The sequence below is a fragment of the Neomonachus schauinslandi genome, chromosome 8 (assembly GCF_002201575.2).
Source record: "Neomonachus schauinslandi chromosome 8, ASM220157v2, whole genome shotgun sequence".
NCBI classification, from domain to species: domain Eukaryota; kingdom Metazoa; phylum Chordata; class Mammalia; order Carnivora; family Phocidae; genus Neomonachus; species Neomonachus schauinslandi.
Window position 1 is genome coordinate 99054418 of NC_058410.1, and position 19728 is coordinate 99074145.

Genomic DNA, 19728 nt, shown 5'->3' on the forward strand with positions numbered 1-19728 from the left:
AAAAAAAAATGAGATATCTCAATAACTTGTTTATTTTGATTACGTTGAAGGAATAATATTTCACATATATTGGATTAAATATATTACTAAAATTAATTTCACCTATTTCATTTTACTTTTTAAATGTGGTTACTATAGAATTTAAGGTAACACCTGTGCCTTGCCTTTCGACTTGCATCATATTTCTACTGAGCAGCAATGCTTTCCACTAGAATATATAGTAGCCCTCTCAAACTCGACTTGTCAAACCTGAATTTATGTTCTTTATCCATAGGCTGTTGCGAATTCCTGGATGTTCAGGTGAATGCTTCAGTTATCTAAGCCAGAAGCATGGAATCACCCTTGACTCATCTTTTACCTTATTTCCCACATACACCACTGACCAAGTCCTGTCCACTTTCTCTTGTAAAATAAAAAAAAATCCTTCTTGCGTCTTTCTACTTCTCTCCTTCCCAACTTCCCCTCTCTAGTCCTTGCACCTGTGGGACCACAACAGCCTCTTAGCTGGCTGCCTTGCAGTGACCTTATCCTTGAACTTTGTGAATGCAGATCTTGTCTTGCCATCCACTCTTTCCCTCGCTTGGAACTTTTTAAGAGCTTCTAGTACCTCCCAAAGAGAGTCCCACATTCTTCATGTCTTGCAGGCCCTTCATGGCCTGCTCCCTGTTTATAGTTGCAGCCTCATTGCTCAGTGCTCTGCCCTCCCTTCCCTGCATCCTGTGCCTCAGCCACACTCACCTTCTCTGTGCCTTTCAGTTCATAAGGTTCAGTTTTCATGAACTCAGCATGAAGGTCATTTTCTCGGGGAGGCTTCCCTGAGTTTCCTGTACAGGTTTGGGTAGCCCTGCTGTGTGCTGGCTCTCTATATTTGCTCTACCCAATACTCAAAGCTCCGGTATAGCTCTACAGATTGTCCATCTCTTGTAGCTGGTAAGCAGAGCCAGGATAGGGTTTATTTGTTGTTTGTTTGACTTACAGTGCCCAATATTGAACAAACAGTAACTCAATAAAATTAGTATTTAATAAATGAATATAATTGAAAAAATTGTGGATTCTCCCAGATTTTCCTCTCATGTTCTTACTGTCCGTTTCTCTGTTAGGACATGTTTGTGTGGAGTTGATGGCACTCAACGTTTGTTTAGAAGACCCAAGATTGAGATACTATCCTGACTTTATTTCTAAAATTCCTAGGGACATGTAATACTTAAGAATGTTCTTTCATAATATCTTCTGGGCTTTTGCTTCCTGAAGCTATCGGTTGACCAGACGATGTATTCCAATAGATGATTCCTTCTTTACTCTGCCCCTGTCCCACCCCTACTGAATTAGCAGTTTGTCAACATTTGCTCTTGTTTTCCTTCCTGGTGGTTTAGCATCCAGCTGTGATGGGGAGAATAAGAACTCAATCCTCACCATTACCATCTGGGAATTATTATTATTATTGTCATTATTATTAGTAGTAGTAGTAGTCTAGAGCACTCTATAGTTATTTCAATTGTCATAGAGTTATTCAATTATCAATAAATCAAACCCTGATCTCTCTCTCCTTGTTAACTGTATTAAGTGTGGGAGAAATTAAAAGTTTATAAGATGTTGTAGATGGGCCAACCAGTCCCTCCAAGTTTATAGGATGTACATAAAATAGTCAGGACACAAGCATATATTTGAAATTATTTTTCAAAGACTAAAGAATAAAGAAGTAAGTAAGAATTATTTGTGGATACCAGCTGTAACTCTCCACCCTTCCTAAGGGGTGTTTCTCTGGACAAGGTGCTTCACCTTTATTTTTTGCTTCAGTTCTCACATCAATAAAATGGACACAATGGTATTTATCTCACAAGGTCATTGCCTGGCATATAGTGAGTACTTAATAAATGTCGTCTTTAAAAAGTCTCTATTTTACAGCTGTGATTTACAAAACAACATCTAAACATACTACTAATTGAATAAAATACTATAGATTTTATATTTCTGAGAAACAAATGCCTGGCAAGGGAATTAAGTAAGCTCAAATGCAGCTTAATCCAATTCTTGAAAAATAAGGAATACTTCCCAATGGTCACATGACATTGTACCAATCCAGCCAAACCTCCCAGCTGCTCCTAGAATATGGAGTCATTCTGGACAGGCTTTGATTCATTGTGCTCCAGTACCTTCTACTTCTTTCTTCCTACTTCTGGAGAAGAAAAGGTTAATGTTCTTGTTGATCACCTTGATTCTTAGATCTTGCTTAATATCCTCTCCTGTAGTGCTTGCGTTCAGTTTTTACCTATGTAACTGCTCTTAATGTGTCAGTGTTCAAAGTATGAGGCACCCCCTGCCTCTGCAAATGCAAAAGTACAGAAGAGTTCAAATGGAAATTTTGGCCTAGCTTTTCCTTTAATAATCGCCTAACTGTGTTTCCTAGGGATAAAGGCATAGCATCAGTAATGGTATCTTTTCAGTCCTAAAAAAAAAAAAGTGAGACAGGAAAATTCCAAGAAGTATCCTTTCTTGTCACCAGAGGTTACAGAAGTGGAAAAAGATCTAAAAATCATAATGGACCCCAGACTGAGGAATTTCAACAATACTATATGGTCATTCAATTTCATGACTAATAAAGGGCCATAGTAGTGAGCTGGTAAATATTTAACAACTAGCTCTTTAGAATAAAAAACCCTGATTTGTAGCATTTGCCCAGTTCCATGGTGAAAATATTCTCATATGTCCTATTCATGGCTACCATCATGCTGTCACTGAACACATTGGGAAGAAGGGCTGACAATGAGTAGTGAGTAAATGTCAGTCAGCTCCACCACAGCACCAAGGGTGTGTGTGTGTGTGTGTGTGTGTGTGTGTGTGTGTGTGTGTGTGTAGAAGGGAAGACGAGTTTCTTAGTCTAACTTCCTACCTGATGCATAAAATTGTTTTTCAATATCCCTGAGAAGTAGTTGTTTGTCTTCTGGGGGCATAGCTCCCATGGTGAAATTCACATGTTCTGAGGTAGTCATTCTGGCTGGATTCAACAGATCAAGAGAAGAGATGCAATCATGTATGAAGGATTATCTTAGGTAGGACATTAGCTCTCTATTGCTTCTTTTCGTGGATTCAGATATAATAAGCAAGAAGTATTGTCCCAAGTATGCTGCCAAAACTATAGACGCCATCTTTGAGAAGGTGCTAGGTTGATTCAGGGACTTCTCTACAATAAATTATTATTGCTTTAGCCAACTCTGAAAAAAGATAAACAGAGATGGATACCTGCAAAATCATGGGAGGAGTGATGTTGGGGTGTGCCTGTCAGAAAACAAAGATTATTAAATCATATGGTTTCCTCTCTGCTTACCGGTTCTATTTGGTATGTGAATTTAAGGATTGTTAGAAGTTTGGGGGAAAGACTGAGTGTCGTGGCTTTCTTCCTTTTTTAGGTGTCTTACTCAGAAGGAGAAATATTTTTAAGTGTTCCTCAATCAATAAGGGGATATAAAAATTATTGATACATAGAAAATAGTACTGGATGGTGGCAGGTCAGAGGTAGGATAGTGGTTTTCTGAGAAGGACTTGTTATGAGCTCAAGGTATTTTAAAGGATGTTCAAGCAATGCTGTGCCACAGAAAATTGTGGGCTGTGCTCGAAATTCTGATTTTGTCCTCTTTGTGCAGTAAAAGATGAGAGTGAGGGCAGCAAGCACTAATATTCAGGAGATGTAGCACCATTTGAGGCTAGTTATTAGGATGTGTCTGGCTTAGGAGATGTGTAATTATAAAGGGTTTATTTCACAATTGTTCTGAATTGAGAGCATTTAGAGCTCAATGCAATGTTTGTCTTAATACACAGAGATATGGACCCTCAGGAAAAGTAAGCTAATGGTAAACACAAACCAGGGAGTTAATATTTGTTCTCATTGGTATTGTTGATTGCCTAACAAATCCTTTGTGGGCAGTACACATCCAACAGTTCCACACAGTGTATGGGCACTAAATTACATAACTGTTTATGCAACTGGTATTTTTTTTTTAAAGATTTTATTTATTTATTTATTTGAGAGAGAGAGTGAGAGAGAGAAAGAGCACAAGAGGGGGGAGCGGGAGAGGGAGAAGCAGACTCCCTGCTGAGCAGGGAGCCCGATGCGGGACTCGATCCCGGGACTCCAGGATCATGACCTGAGCCGAAGGCAGTCGCTTAACCAACTGAGCCACCCAGGCGCCCCTATGCAACTGGTATCTTAAATTAATACTTAGGCTGTGAAGTTTTATCAGTGATAGTGCTGTATTTCTAAAGGAAAATATCCCTTAATTAAAAACAATCTCAGTTAAAAAAAAGAAGAGCAAAAATTAAGGCACCCCCTTGAACAGGAAAAGAAAAGGAAAGGCTTGTAGTCTTTTTGTCTCTTTGGTTATATACAGAGCTATTGCTGATGCAGAGGGAAGGGTTAACATTTAAAATGGACTGGTTGCCTCCTGATTTCTTGCACATAAAGCCATGAGAAGTTCAGGGAGAGACTTCTTCCCCTAGTAATGAAGCTCTCTGCTGCTAATGGCCCATGCAGACTCCCTTGGCTCCTCCAAATTAGAAATACTTTTGTGCTCCTTTGCTTCATTAACAGTAAAGAGAGGGAGATTGGTGGCTATTTAGGGCACAGGGAAATTGGTGGCTATTTAGGGCAAGCGAAAATTGTAGTCATTATGGTTAGTAAATTCTCTTCATGGTGTTCTTCGAGACATGATGTTCTTTTGGAGCTTTTCAGAAGAGCCAGCCCACCATTGTCATTTGGCCTAGAAGGAGAGGAGTTGATTTGACTTTGGATTTTTGGATCCCAGTGATGGTCAACACAAGGCATCTTGCCTATGGGGAGATGGGTCTTCTACATTTTGATTTTCTTTTCAGAATGAACCTTTTCCACTACCAGCTGTAATGAAGGCTTCTTTGATAACCTCCTTCTCTACCTGGATTGAATTATACAAAGCTGGTGCTGCACATGAGGACCTGTAAAATTGCATCCCACATAAACCTTAATTGGGATGGATGGGATGGCTTGATAGGACCAGGGCAATGCATGAAGAAGGAAGAGGAAAGGATAGTTTAGGATCACAATGTGCTATGGTGGGTCTCTGGTTGATCAGGGGTTAGCATCAGATGGCTGGATGCCACTTGGAAGGAGAAGGGCATCTAAAGGAAGGTACAATAGTCCCAGAAACAAATAGAACTGAATGAATGTTAGCATTTGGTGGTTTTACAGTATTTGAAGAGGGGGTCATGTTTATAAGGGCTTTTAGGAACTAGGAAGTATGGTCTGAAAAAATGGCTCCTGCAATAATTGAAGTCACAATACATAGAAACTGAACCCAGGAGAAATTGTACCCTAAAGATTGATTTATAAATGGGATGCTGATAGAAATTTGAGAAATATTTAAATCTAGTCAAAATGACTTGGAGGGGGCGCCTGGGTGGCTCAGTCGGTTAAGCATCTGCCTTCGGCTCAGGTCATGATCCCAGGGGCTTGGGATTGAGCCCCGCATCGGGTTCCTTGCTCAGTGCAGAGCCTGCTTCTCCCTCTCCCTCTGCCATTCCTTCTGCTTGTGCTCTCTGGCTCTATCTCCATTCAAATAAATAAATAAAATCTTAAAAAACAAACAAACAAAAAGAAACCAAAATGACTTGGAGGATTCTTGGGGTCATACTGCTGAAATTAAGAAGCATTTCTGGAACTATCTACCCAATTGATTGTATTGTAACATACTGAGGTAATATTTTCATAATTTTCAAGATGGTATGCATGATATCTTAAGTGTGACAAATATAGATTGCTAAGACAACGTAAGTGACAAAAAAAAAGGTTGGAGGAACTAAATGTGAACAGATGGATGAATTTGAACAAGTAGAAATCTTCTTTTGGTCTATAATTTTAAAAACTTTGTAAAAGTGGTTTAATTGAGAGCACTTGACTAGGATAAAAGAAATATCAGTTCATAAGGAAACCTTAGCGTTTTTTAATTTTAATTTTAATTTTTTTCTTTAGCATTTTTTTTAAACCAGGGCTCACTAGAGTGTAGATTGCTTATATATGTCCAGAAGAGGTTTTCTGACCATTATATATAAATGTTTTAAGTCTTCATGGCAAGCATCCTATTGAGATGGGGGTTGGCTGTATCAGGTTCTGATAACTTAAGATCAAATTGCTTGTCTTCTTCAATTGATAAGTTTATAAGAAATCTTCTCACCCTCATGTGGATTTTCCAGGTAGACTTCCCTGTTGGGGAGAAACATCACCAAGTATCAGTTTGGAGTGTATTGGTCCATTTTAACACTCATTCATTCAACAAATATTTATCAAATACCTGCTATGTGAAAGGCAGCCTTATTTTTTTACTGTGAATTATTAAATGGGAATTCTGATTTATCTATGAGTCTCTCCTGGATTTAGTTTTTGTGATTCATTTTCCAGGGCCCATATGTTTCTGTGAAAACTGAAAGGATACACCTTCAGAATCTGAAATACTCAGAATCATTCTTTGGACTTTGAGGAATCCCACTTTACATACTGATCGGGATACTTACTCTAGCCAACCTGTTGACCTCTTTGGTATTTCTTGGTTCCAACTTTATCTCTTCTTAATACATTTGTTTTACATTTATTTCTCAGAAGACTATTTTTAAAATGTATCAGTTGGGCCAAATTGTGCTGGATCATCTCCTGGGACTCCGGGACGTGTGGTTTCAGTTGGAGGAAGAGAGAGCCATGATGATTGAGGACAAATGGGTAGAAAGTACAAGGAAGAAAATTTAGCTTTCTAAAGATTGTCTAAAGATTAAAATGTAAAAATAAGCTCCATAAATGTAATGGTCTTCTATGTGAGAATGTGACGTCCCATACCTGGAGGAAGGGACAGGCTGAAATGTGGAGGGAATTCCTACAGTGGGTTGAAAGTTAGAACAGATGATCTTCATGTCCATTCTGACTCTAAGAATACGAGTTTAGTATTATTCTTTGGTTCCAGTGTAAGTCCTGATACACATGTGAAAAACGCTAAGTATCCCAAGCCCGATCAGAGAAAGTCTCTCACCCCAAGTTTCTAAAGGTTCAGTTAATGTTGCATCAGGAAATCTGGGAAAAGAGTAGGTTTTTTTTTTTTTTTATTCCCAAATGCCCTGAACATTTTTCATCCTTTTCATTTTATTAATGAATGAATGAAAGAAACACACATATTCTTTCAAGAAATATGTATCAAATACTACATTCCTGGGGCCAGGGCTCTGCACCATGAAGGGTTTGAGTGTGTTTTTAAATGACCAAATATCCTGGATAAACTGCTAAGCATTAACATAAATAGTACAGAATGGCAAATCTGGCACATCTGAGGTTTGTTCCTTTTTTTTTAAGATTTATTTATTAATTTGAGAGAGAGACAGAGACTGCATAGGTAGGGGAGGGGCAGAGGGAGAGAATCTCAAGCAGACTCCCTGCTGCGTGCAGAGTCCAATGCGGGGCTCCATCTTAGGACCCATGAAATCATGACCCGAGCCAAAACCAAGAGTCAGACACTTAACCGACTGAGCCACCCAGGTGCCCCCTGAGGTTTGTTCTTAAATGAGCTGTGGTAGATATTAACTGGGCTTGGTGATGGTTACTGAATTATCTCTGAGTTTCACAGTTTTACATATATGTAAGATACATATTATTTACCTCCATTTTTTGAAAAAGGAAATGAAAGCTTATAGAGGGTCAGTAATTTACCCAAATGCATCCACCTCGCGTATGTGGATATAGATTTCCAGTTTATGCCATTTGATCATAGTGACCAAGCATTTCATGCTAAAAACAGTTTCCTTTTTATAAAATGCACTGGATTGTAAATTGGCTTTGGATACGCTCATGCCACACCTCACTTTGAAAACCCAACATCCTCCTTCGTCTCATTTCCCTCTACTTTGAAAATTTAATTATCTGCCTGCAGCAAAATGCCACAGTTAAAGATTCTCATGAAAACCAAACCAAAGGGGGAAGGACAGTCATAATGTGTATTGATTTTTTTTTTTTTTTTTTTTTTTTTTTTTCCTTTTTTTTTTTTTCCCTTTTGATTTTTTTTTAGGGTCTTTGCATGTGGCTAAATCTGTTCTAGTGAAGTCTTAAAAATCACTTTCTGGGGTGGGTTGTGTAATTTGTAGAAATTAATAAATTTCCGGTTCTGCCTTGTAACATTCACATAATGCTTTTGCCATGCTCTGCCTCAATTTCCTAATTTGCTAAAATTCACTTCTAGAGATGCGTTCCATAAACTAGGAAATGGGCACCAGCTGCTTTAGAGAGAGCTCATCCATGCACTCTTCCTTCATATAACAGACATGGTTTGAGTGCCCATTGTGTGCAGATCCTGTGCCAGGGTGGAAGAGACCAAAAAGGACAAAATATCTCTAATTTAAAGATCTCTACTAGGGAAGGCTACTGAAGCCATTTCTGCTGGGTGGTTGGAGGTGGGCTTCTGAGAGTCTAGGCATATTAGGTTCTGGGTCTCAGTCATTGCTTCTCATAAGAATATCTAAGAACGATATAATATGTTCTCTGATGCTGATGAAATTGGTCTATGGCAAAATTCCGGACATGGACATTTCTTTATTAAAATAATAGTATATAGTCCTGGCCTGTATGAACTCGTTAAGATGGCATTTATCAGTGGTCTCAGATCTGAATGTCTCTACCTTCAACCCACCAGACCAGTGGAATGCACAAATGATCCAATGACATCTTCCCAACTGGGTTATTTGAGCCACACAGTGATCGTGAAAAACTCCGTAGACATACAGACAGTATGGCCCAAGACATACGTGGAAAGAATAGAAGATGAATTACCACTGATGGGAGAGGAGTGGATTAGATCCAGAATGGACAAATAACTTACCACCCATTTTTTTTCTTTTTAAATCACCCTAGAGCTAATGCTCCAGATGTTTCTTACAATTTAACCATGACTGACAGCAGAAATAAGACAACCACTGTCACTTATGTACATGATACATTGTCTAACCTTTATGGCTGGATGGCTCTGCTCTTGGATCAAGAGACTTACTCACTGCAGTTTGAGACCCCTTGGATCAACAGATCTCTGCAGGTAACCCCAGGAACTCATTCACGGGTATGGTGCATTCCCCAGGGCTTCTTATTTTTCCACCTGTGAAATAGCAGTTTGCAGGAATTAGCATCTTCTGGTGCTGATAAGGAAAACTGTCACAGCATTTTGGCCTGATGAATGTAATCTGAATATAAGATATGGTGGTTATTTTTAATTTTAATTTTTTTAACTTAAAAATTTTAGAATCTGTTTGAATCTTGTCTTGAATAACACAGTGGTTCTGCCTGAAATTTTAACATTATTAATACAATGAAAAATACCTTCTAAGCATTCTATAGAACTATATTATTAGATTAGGGGTTAAGAACCAACTTACCCCTTAGAGGAGTGTTTGTAGCCAGAGAAAAGGTCTTAACAAAGCATTTTTACATTGCATACTGCCACCTTGTGGTCAAAGATTAACTTGCAAATAAAGGTCTAGACCTTCATTGGGGTTGGTTGAAGGAGTCCAATAGTTAGGAGGCGTGAGATAGAAATAGCCATGTGGAAAGTGGGTGCATTTTCTGAAGAAAAAAAAAAGCCAGTGGATTTCTTCAAGCTTCTCCTCTTCCTTTTAATGCATTTCTTTCTTCCTTCACATTCTCCTTAAAGTCATGAGAGCTGGTCTTAGGTGTGGTATAGTTCAAGGCAGAATCTCCTTTGATCCTCTCACTACCCTATTCAGAAAGGAGAGTTCTTTCCTTCCCTTGAGGTTCCCATGAGAACATTTTGGGGAATCTTCTTAAGGTGAAGGCATCAGAATGATGACGGTAGAGGTGGAGATCCTAGTGTCTATCCTGGCTCAATACTCCCCTGCTTTGTGGTGTGGGGCAAGTTACTGAACCTCCGCCTGCCTCAGCTTCTTCATCCATAAAATGGGTGTGAACTGCTATATTTCTAAAGTACTCCATCTGTGTTCTTTGTAGCTCTTTTCTGGCAAAATCTTTCCTTACTCAATGAGCATTATTGTATTCTCTCACTTCAAGTACTCAGCAACGTTTGGCAGCTTTGCTCCTGGGAACTACCTCCTGTTGGTGCACAAGGTCCTGTGGCCTTACCCTGACATCCTCGTAAGGTGTGGGAGTCAGGTGGGGCGGTCCCTTCTGTCTCTGCCATCACCTGGTCAGGACCAAGGTTGTGACTGGTTCTTCAATACCCAGTTGAGGCAACTCACCTATCTGGGTAAGTATAATTGGATGAGAATATTGAGGGCACGAAGTCGGAAGCCACTGTTCACTCTTGAATTCCAAACATTTGTACTGTGAAGGGATGAGGACCTGGAGGGGAGAGCTGTGTGTTACGGTTAAATGCTTGGGCTCTGAAATCAGACTGCCTGGGCAGTTGTCCTGAGTTCCTTGTCCCCCTCCCTTGTGCCTAGTCCTATGTCACCTGAGCCTGATCTACTCTTGAGCCCTGTGACTATGAAATTTTAATAGCACTAGAAAGGAGAATATGGTAATTCCCTGGTATTGCTGTCTTTGCCAAATGGATTGCTATATATTTTATTTGCACTGAATTGTACCATTCAAATTTTATTTCTGACTTGATCAACCATAAATGTAACCTAAAACTATAAAAACTCAGGGTGGACAGAGATCCTTGAGACTGTTTTTACCTCTAGAGCTGAATGCAGCCATTAAGTAAGAGCAAAGAGGTGTCATTAACTATGACCGTTTACTTGGTATATATTCTAGAACCAAATTTTAATTTCAAGTTGTTCTCCTTCTATTACTTAGCATGTCTTGTCCATTGGTCCGATTTTGTTCATGAACTGCAAACTGACTTAAATGGCCACATGAGCCAAGCATGGTAAAGGAATATTTGTGGCATAATGAAAAAAAAATCAAGTCATGCAGCTACAGATTTTCTGCCCCTTTTTTTATCATTATTTATTGAATTAATAGCAAATTATACTCATACTATTTATACACATATATATGGTAGAAATGCATATCTGTGTAAGTATGTATATTTATATATAGATGTACGTCTGTATGTATTTATGAGCATCTATATGATATAGATGCATTTTTCAGTATAAAACATTTTTATTACGTAGATAGCCTTTATTAATTGAAATCATTCTTTGTATCAGAGTACCCTAGTATCTCCACCTTTAGATAAGTGGAGTTGGAAAAGGACCAGGAAATCACAGAGGGCTGGTTAGATGTTTAATGAGCATGGAGACCCTTGTTCCTTAAGACAATTCCCAGTGCTCCACGTACTGGCTTCTGAGGTCATTTGTGCCTCCGGTATCCTCTGAGTGAATGGGGTAGGTAGGTGGCTAGAGCCACTTCTGTTCTCATTCCTGGGCTGGTACAGTGAGGATATGATGATTCAGGGGAAACTGAGGCTTGCGCTGCTCCTCTTTGGTGGCGTCCCATGCAATTGTGTTGGACTGGGTAGATCTGGTTATGATTTCGGATATCTTCTGTGTCAAGTTTACAACATCGCTGGGAAGGCTTATAATGCCATTTGGCAGTGAGGTAGTTGGCAATGGGTACCCCAAGAGGACCCCAAGCCATAGAGTTCTAGCTCTCTGCCCTGCATTTTACATTGATTAGTTTGTTACTTTCACTTAATTGTTTTGTTTTGGTTTTTTTTTGGACCGTGTGACTTTATAGGTCTGCGATTGGGGTAATTTACATAAAATAAGAAGAGAGACATAAGTCGAGACCTCACAGTCTACGTGGACATATTCCTGAGATAAAAAAAAAAATGTAGGGAGAGTCGTGTATACAGAAGTTTCATTGTTATCGTAGGGAGACTGCTTGACCTGTTTCAGGGCCATTGAATTTCCTGCCTGACTTTCAGGTGTGGGGAATGGAGAGACCCTGTTCCTATTCCTGGCTGGCTTTTTGTTCAGAGTACCGCTTCACTGACAATTGGCTGTGTTTCATTAATTTGTTGACCACTTCTAAGTGGACCGTCTTTTTTGTATTGTTTATTTGCAACCTTACCACATCCCCCAGGATAGGAAGTTCCAAACAAAATCACAAATATCTTTGTTTCCTCCATTTGGGTACTTTGTGTGTGGTTGAAGATACCTGACTAATCTTAGATCCAGCTGAGAAGGGAAAAAAAAAATCAGAACCCAGGCATTCTAGCTCCTGGCCCTGGATGTCCCCACTAGAGTGTGCTGCCCACTAAATAATCATTGATCACTGACCAAATAGGGTGTGTGTGGGGGGGGTGCTAGGCAGCTTTGTGGGAGAAAACTCACTGATCCCTAGTGACAAAGAAAAAAATCCTATACATATAATATGTTTTGAGAGTATTCCTCTTCTCTACCAAGGCAAGTTTTGTTTTTTTTTTTTTTTTTAAGCAAATATCTTTATGGGATGCAGGTTCTTTGGAAAGCTCGTGGCCAGAGCTTAGGGTTTAGGGTTTTAATCAGTGGCTGGCTGGCTATTTCACCTGGGGCATGGAATTATAAATGCTCCATGCCTCAATGGCTTCATCTCTACAACGAGGTTAAGAATACCTACTTATATCTTGGAATTGTGGTACAAAGCACCCAGATATCTTTAAATGTAATTAGTATGCCCTGTTACTTTACTACACATTTTCTCAGTAGATTATTTCTCTAGATTTGTTCTTTTCTCCCCCAGAAGATGAACAATGTCACATGCCTTGAACTAAGCGTACACATCACAACCTTTCCGAAAGGGTCCCATTCTATTTTTCTTGACTAGATTTTGTAGGATAACCGAGATTCATGATAACATGACATATATGATATATGGTTTCCATGATTGAAATGTAATACCACTTAAGCAATTGTTATCCACAGAATAAGATCACCTCGCTCATTTAAAAATATCTTTTAAGGAGATTGGTTCAGGTTGCGTTTGTAAAGCTCCTGAGAATTTTGCCCAAGAAGCCACTTGCAGAAGAGACCACAGCAAAGGACTCATGTGCTACAGCTTGTGTTAGGACCCAGGAGGAGCAGTGTTTGATGTGAGAAATGATTACGAGTGGCAGTTCCGAACTGTAACTTCTACGCCACGCTTGGGAATGGGCAAGACTGCGGGACAAGTGTTCTTTTATATTTTCCGAGTCGGAGTCAAATCCAGCAAGCCCATTTTTCCGTTCAGGCGATTTGATTAACGGGTAACTCCTGCCTCTGCCTTCCCCACCGCCTCTTTCCCTGCTGTTCTCTTTTCCAGGGATGTTTCAGTTCATGGTTAACTATTTTTATTTTTTAGTTACATTAACGCTATGAAATAATTAGTCAGCTAATTAATCTGGTTTACAAGCTTTGTGGGATTCTTCAGCTGTCAGTCAGGCCCAGGCCTGAGGCCTACATCTAGTCTCAGCTCTCTTGCCCGTGTGATTCCCGTTGCCATGGCTACTGGCCACATCTGCTGACACCCCACTCTCTATTTATTGCTTAATTAAGAATTTCACGCTCAGCCCTTATCTGCCTCTAAGAACAAGCGCACACTGTTAAGAAATTCCAAATTTAGGCCCAGGCACAAGGAAAGCCTTTCTTGCAGGCTTGGCTGGACGGAGCCTCTCTAACGATCTTCTCGGCATCCCAGCCGCCACCCTTCAATCAAAAATCATTAAATGGGGCAGAGATAATGAGCATGTAGCATATCAAAAGAAGGATGTTTGCTTCGTCCAAAGGAGGAAAAGCTGCTAGGCCCCATGCGCAGCTCCACTTCAAAGGGAGATGAGACCCCCTCGTCACTGGGGCCTGATAAAGCCTCATTTGTTCTGGGCTTGACTTATGAAAAAGGTCTGGTGTGTCGGGGTCCCGTCTCACAGACGCAGGATCCCCCCACCTCTTGCCTCCACCTCCACCAGCCCCCTCCCTGGCCTTCCGCACGCACGCTCGTGTGTCAGCACTCCGGCAGCTGGGTCCCCCAAAGCATCAGGCGGAGCGTATAATCACTGACTCTCCCCTCACAATGGCCACTTGTAGGGGGGTGGCCGGGAGGAGGTCTTCATCACAATAGGAACACAATTATTGCAGCTGCTAGGGAGGGCTCTGCTCCTTCCTGTACGAAGATAATAGGACTTGCCCAAAACAGGAGGAGACGGTTGGGGGGAGGGGGAGGTGACAGGGGTTGGTGGGGGTGGAGGAAACAATCTTGAGTTGATTATTCATATTCTGACTCTTGGAAGCCCGATGCGGAGCCAGTGGGGTTCCAGCAGCTGCTGGTGCACAGTCCTCTCCTAATAATTGTCCATTCTGTCAGGGGTCAACTTACTTTTGACCCTGTCCTTTTATATCGGGAAAAGGCTCTTGAGGGCAAACTGTTGGGTTGTGGCAGGGTGCATTAAACACCCACAGCCCCTTCCCCTTGCTTTCTCCTACACCCAACCAGCAGCCGGTGATAAATTCGCGTCAGATGCTGGGCCATTCACGGTTGCCCTCCCGGGTTCACACAGCCCCGCTCGGGCACTGGAGCGGCGGCCGAGCCGGGATATTGTGTGAGGCGGCAGCTGAGCGAGCGCCTGCGAGGCGCAGAGGCTCCTGCCTACCACCTTCTTCTGCTCTGACTGAAAAAGAAAAAAAAAGACATGTCTAGCCAGGCCGGCCAGTGACTGTCTCCAAATGGCGCCCCTCGCCAAGATAAAGGCAGGCTGTTTGGCAAGAAGCCGGGGCCCTTCTCCATGAGGGCAAGAGGGCTGCAGATAGAAAGACAGATGGACTTCATTGTCCGCACCCGTTGCCCTGAAGAAGTCAAGTCACGTCACACAGAAGGCTCAGAAAAGATGCTGTTAACCTGGGAGAGCCCGAAAACAAGGAGTGCTTTCCTGAGTTTGCGGCCAGGAGCTCAAGGGTACTGCCTGGGTTTCTCTTTTCTCAAAAGCACTCAGGGCACAGGGACGGAGCAGGCTGCTGCCTCCATCCTTCTGTTGTTCAGCTGGTCCAGAAGCCCCATCAGCAACTCGGGAAGGAATTCTGTTAGCGTCTGTGGAGGAGAGAAGACTCAGCCGGCTGCCCGGAGCATTTTGGGAGGGTTTTATAAGCAGAGCAGAATCCTAATCCTCGGAAACTCTGCTGCCATTCCCATGGTGAGGCCCTCTAAGGCAATCCATAGCATTCTAGTTAATAAATTAATTTACATTCTTCTAGAAAACTCATTCCCCAAAGATCCCCCAAGGATTTCTGCCAGTAATATAGAGGATTGACTTTGGGGAACTGCGCTAACCTTTATGGCAAACGTATAGAGAATGGAACAGGAGCTGGTGATGGGAGAAGGACTTTTGCCTCTTGGTTGCAAGCAACTTGTCTCCCGCAAGGAAAAGGAAGGAAATAAATGAGAAAAGGAAAGAAAGAAGGAGGGAAAACTAAGCAGTCAGGATCAAATATTTTTTCTAGGAAGCCCTCCGCTTAAGGAGCTAATTTCCTTTTTTTTTTTTTTTTAGATTTTATTTATTTATTTGTCAGAGAGAGAGACAGCAAGAGAGGGAACACAAGCAGGGGGAGTGGGAGAGGGAGAAGCAGGCTTCCCGCCGAGCAGGGAGCCCGATGCGGGGCTCGATCCCAGAACCCTGGGATCATGACCTGAGCCAAAGGTAGAATCTCAATGACTGAGCCACCCAGGCGCCCCTTAAGGAGCTAATTTCTTAGCGATGCTGATGGCAGACCCTAGTTCATGCAGAGCGTAGGTGGTATAACCAGCATTCAAACTCAGCTTTTCTGACCCTAGGTCAGTACTTTTTCTAGTATACTGGTGTTTTGGTTTTTTTAAATCCAAACTTATGTATATACCCTTGTAAACCAATTCTTCTTCCTTCTATTTAGAGGAAAACCTTGGGCTTATTGAAGGTTCTATGCTTCCTGAACTTTAGATATTTGAATACCAACTTTACCCTTTGTCACACCCTATGCCTCCTGTTCTATTATTTACCTAAGATTTTTCTTACATCAATTCCCACGCCATCTTATTTTTTAAAACCTAACCTCTTTTTAAGCAATAATATCCATAAAATCATGGGTTTAATGACCTAGTTGCTTTTTCTAAAATACATTAGCATCCATAGCTATGAAAATAAATCATTAGTGCCACTAAAATCATCACCTCACAGTTTATATGTTGGGACTATAATGTGGTCTGCAAGGTTTTGGTATAATTGGTGAAAAGTAAGAAGTGTGAGCCAGGGATCTCTTTTTTATCTGGGTCTCTTTCCTTGCTTGCTAAGAACACCTGTTGTTGAGAACAAACCACACTCTTTTTTGTTTGTTTGTTTTTACCCAGGGACATTTATTTATTTATTTATTTTATTATGTTCAGTTAGCCACCATACAGTACATCATTAGTTTTTGATGTAGTGTTCCCTGATTCATTGTTTGCGTATAACACCCAGTGCTCCATGCAAAACGTGCCCTCCTTAATACCCATCACCCGGCTACCCCAGCCCCCCAGACTCCCACCCTCTGAAACCCTCAGTTTGTTTCCCGGAGTCCAGAGTCTCTCATGGTTTGTCTCCCTCTCTGATTTCCCCCTCCTCAGCTTTCCCTCCCTTCCCCTACGGTCCTCCGTGCTATATTCCTTATGTTCCACATATGAGGGAAAATGTTAAGTCAAATAAGTCAAACAGATATTGTCTCTCTCTGTTTGACTTATTTGACTTCACATAATCCCCTCCAGTTCCATCCATGTCTATGTGAGTGGTGGGTATTCATCCTTTCTGATGGCTGAGTAATATTCCATTAACAAACCACATTCTTGAGAGAAGTTGTAAAATTCCTCAATTTGGGGCTTTTTAAATGTGCCTCATGGACAAACAACTGGAATGCTAACTGTTGGAATTTCTGGTTCTGTCGATCTGCACAAATGCCCCATTTTTCACAGGAAGGGCAAGTGTGGCAAATATCCCTGAGTCAGAATAACAATTGTTATTGCTTTCTGAGTTAATTAAGAAGGTTTAATTGAACTAACTCTCAGGACTGAAGTTGATGTAGATATATCCATCAGTGCCTTGAGTAAGTTCTTTTATTCTCACACCTCAGAAAACATTTATACCCTTCCATGAATGAATGTTAGTGGGGATAATGGAAGACTCAGAGGTGATCACAGGATTTTCATGTAATGTTTCTGTGAAGGACTTTGAAAGATCCTGCATTATGAGGGCCAAACTTGTTCTGTGGCTGCCCCTGAGAAGCTGCACTCAGACAGAAGTATGGTCCTATGAATCAAGCATTAGCTGCCCAGGGACCAGCTGACAAGTAATGCTCAATGGCTAAGTGAAAAAGGCTAATTTCTGGGGAGTGAGGTCAAGTTCACTGAACAAGGAAGGAGAGACAGAGCCCGAATGTACAGGTGTGCGAGACAGATCTGAGAGAAGAGGTAGTCGTAGAAGATAGGGCAAGGTAGTAAGCTGCAATGCAGAGAGAGAGCACCAAAGCCAACAGCTGGCTCATGAAGACAGAGCTGGAGCCTGGGTCCAGGGCAGACAGAGACCGAGAGAGAAGGCGTGCATCAGGGAGAGAATGGGTGAAATCTGCAGACAGAGATTGCGGTCACTGTTTCAGATTCTCTCCATGTGTAGTCAATGGCTGACTCACACTATATAAATGTGAATTGAATGAGAGGTCCAAATATGTGCTAAACCTCAATGGTGAAGTACAAATGGGAATTTGTATGAAGAATGAAATAGGAAAGGAGTCAAGGCCCATTAAGATGCCACCTTTTTTTTTTTTTTTTAATATAGCTAGGTACTTAATTCTCCCTTCAAAATTGCAAGAGAGAATGGGACCTACTCAAGGAGAGAACTAATTTTTGTCTATCGTAGTGCCCTAGTGAAGACAAAACTTGCCGGGCATGATACAAAATTCTGGAAGACCCTAGTATCATGTTTAGCTGAGTAACTCTCTTTCCTCCTTCTCGGCACATTTCGTGCTTTCTTCTAGATCTCTGCGTTTATAGCAACCTTACATCATATAGCACCCATCAGAATAATTTGACTATAATTGACCCAATGGCTTCTTTTCTTTTTGAGGACAGACCAGATATTCTTACAACCTGGGAAGGATCAACTGCAATGAGGGTCCATTTATAAACAAAGTAGATTAACCACTCTCATATTACAAATACACACTCAGAAATCATAAGCACTGAGAAGACATATGTATAATATCACAGCTTGTGTAAGGCTTTTAAACTCTTCCTGAGTCAGTACCTTTATTCTCAAACAATTTTCATCCCTCTTTGTGTTTGTCCAAATTGGAAACGACGTGTAACATTTGCACTGTTTTTTATAGAGTCAAAGCACTTTGCAAACTTTAGAAGATCTGGTTAAGTTGCTTCCAACTCTAAATACTATGACTCATCATGATTAGGTACAGCTGTAAAAAAAGAGTAAAAAGAGTCGAAGCATATTTCTTGGGTTTTGTTGTCTGGCTGCTAGAATAATGAGCATGCCATAGTCGCAGTATATGTAACGACTAGCATTTCTGTGCCAAGCACTGTGCTAAATATGTTATAGGGATTATCTCATCTTTTCTTCCCAATCATGCTATGAGGTAGATAGGACGACTATTTCCACTTTTCACAGGAAGGAAGTGAGTTTCAGAAATGATGAAGAACTTGTTGGTTCCCCACATCAAGGAACTGGAAGACCCAGGATTCAAACCCAGGCTGTTGGACTTCATTCAGCAGCCACACTCTTCCCCATGATTCTCTATGGCTCCACTCTCAGGGTGTAGAAATGGTGTTTGGGAAGAATAACCCTCTGACCTGCACTCATGTCTCAGAACCAGCCTGCAGAGGGCCATGTACAAGTGGTGGGTGAAGGAAATCAGACTTTTTCAGTCTTTACTACTTTTGGTAACTTTTCTCCATTTCTTTGGATACTGAAAGTACTCCTTTTCTCAGATTGAATGGTATTCTCACACCTGCTTTAATAAAAGGAGCGATAGCTTTTCAATGTATGTTTTGGGGAAGAGGCTCCCCAAGAGGTAAGAAACATTTATGCATGTGTAGAGGCTGAACAAGATCAGTGGCCACACAGTTCAGAAGCCATCCGTGTAGAGCTGCAGACGTGAAAGCACCCCGAGCAGGAAGCCTTGGCTGACCAAGAACAGAACCTGGGTGAAGTGACTTCCTGAATGGAAGGGCAAGTGGAACAGTCTATCATGGGGGTTGGATGTGGTGGGGTTTAGCCTTTTCAGTCTCTGGGTTAATAATCACCATGATGGCTACAATGCATGATGCATTACAAAATGACTACAGTGGTTTTGAAAAAGACTTTTTCATGTGTAACTTTACTTTTTTACTCTCTTTACTCGTGTGGCTCTGTCTTAAGGAAGAGGGCATAGATGTAGTGAAGTCTACCATTACTTGGAAGCTGCTTTTAACAAGGATGATTTATATAAAATCTTTAAATGAGCTAATAACCCTTTCCAAATGATTCCTGGAATTTTTTCTAATTTGCCTTCTTTAGAATTTGATTCTATTACAACACTTAATTCCTTCCTCATATGGAAGAGTGCTCTGTTGTTACGGCCTTTTGCATGTTTTTAGATGTCATCTTGTCCATATTCTCTTTTGTTTTTTTTTTCCAGTTGAGCCTATTTTATTATTTTCTCTTTTGGTTCCTTTAAAAGGGTTCTTTCCTGCCTCTATTTGCTCAATTGGTTGAAATTGTCAGTTAAGTACTGGGTATTCAGAGTAGAGCCCTA

At 41.1% G+C, this 19728-nt stretch overlaps 1 protein-coding gene across 1 annotated transcript in view; it reads left to right on the forward strand.

The window, feature by feature from the left end:
• The window catches only part of PKHD1 (PKHD1 ciliary IPT domain containing fibrocystin/polyductin), a 451815-nt gene that overhangs the window by 219847 nt on the left and 212240 nt on the right, over positions 1 to 19728 (forward strand). Inside the window, exons 48-49 of the mRNA XM_021691934.1 lie at positions 8909 to 9086; positions 10073 to 10268. Of these exons, the coding sequence (XP_021547609.1) occupies positions 8909 to 9086; positions 10073 to 10268 (374 nt within the window). The remainder of the gene's footprint in view (positions 1 to 8908; positions 9087 to 10072; positions 10269 to 19728) is intronic.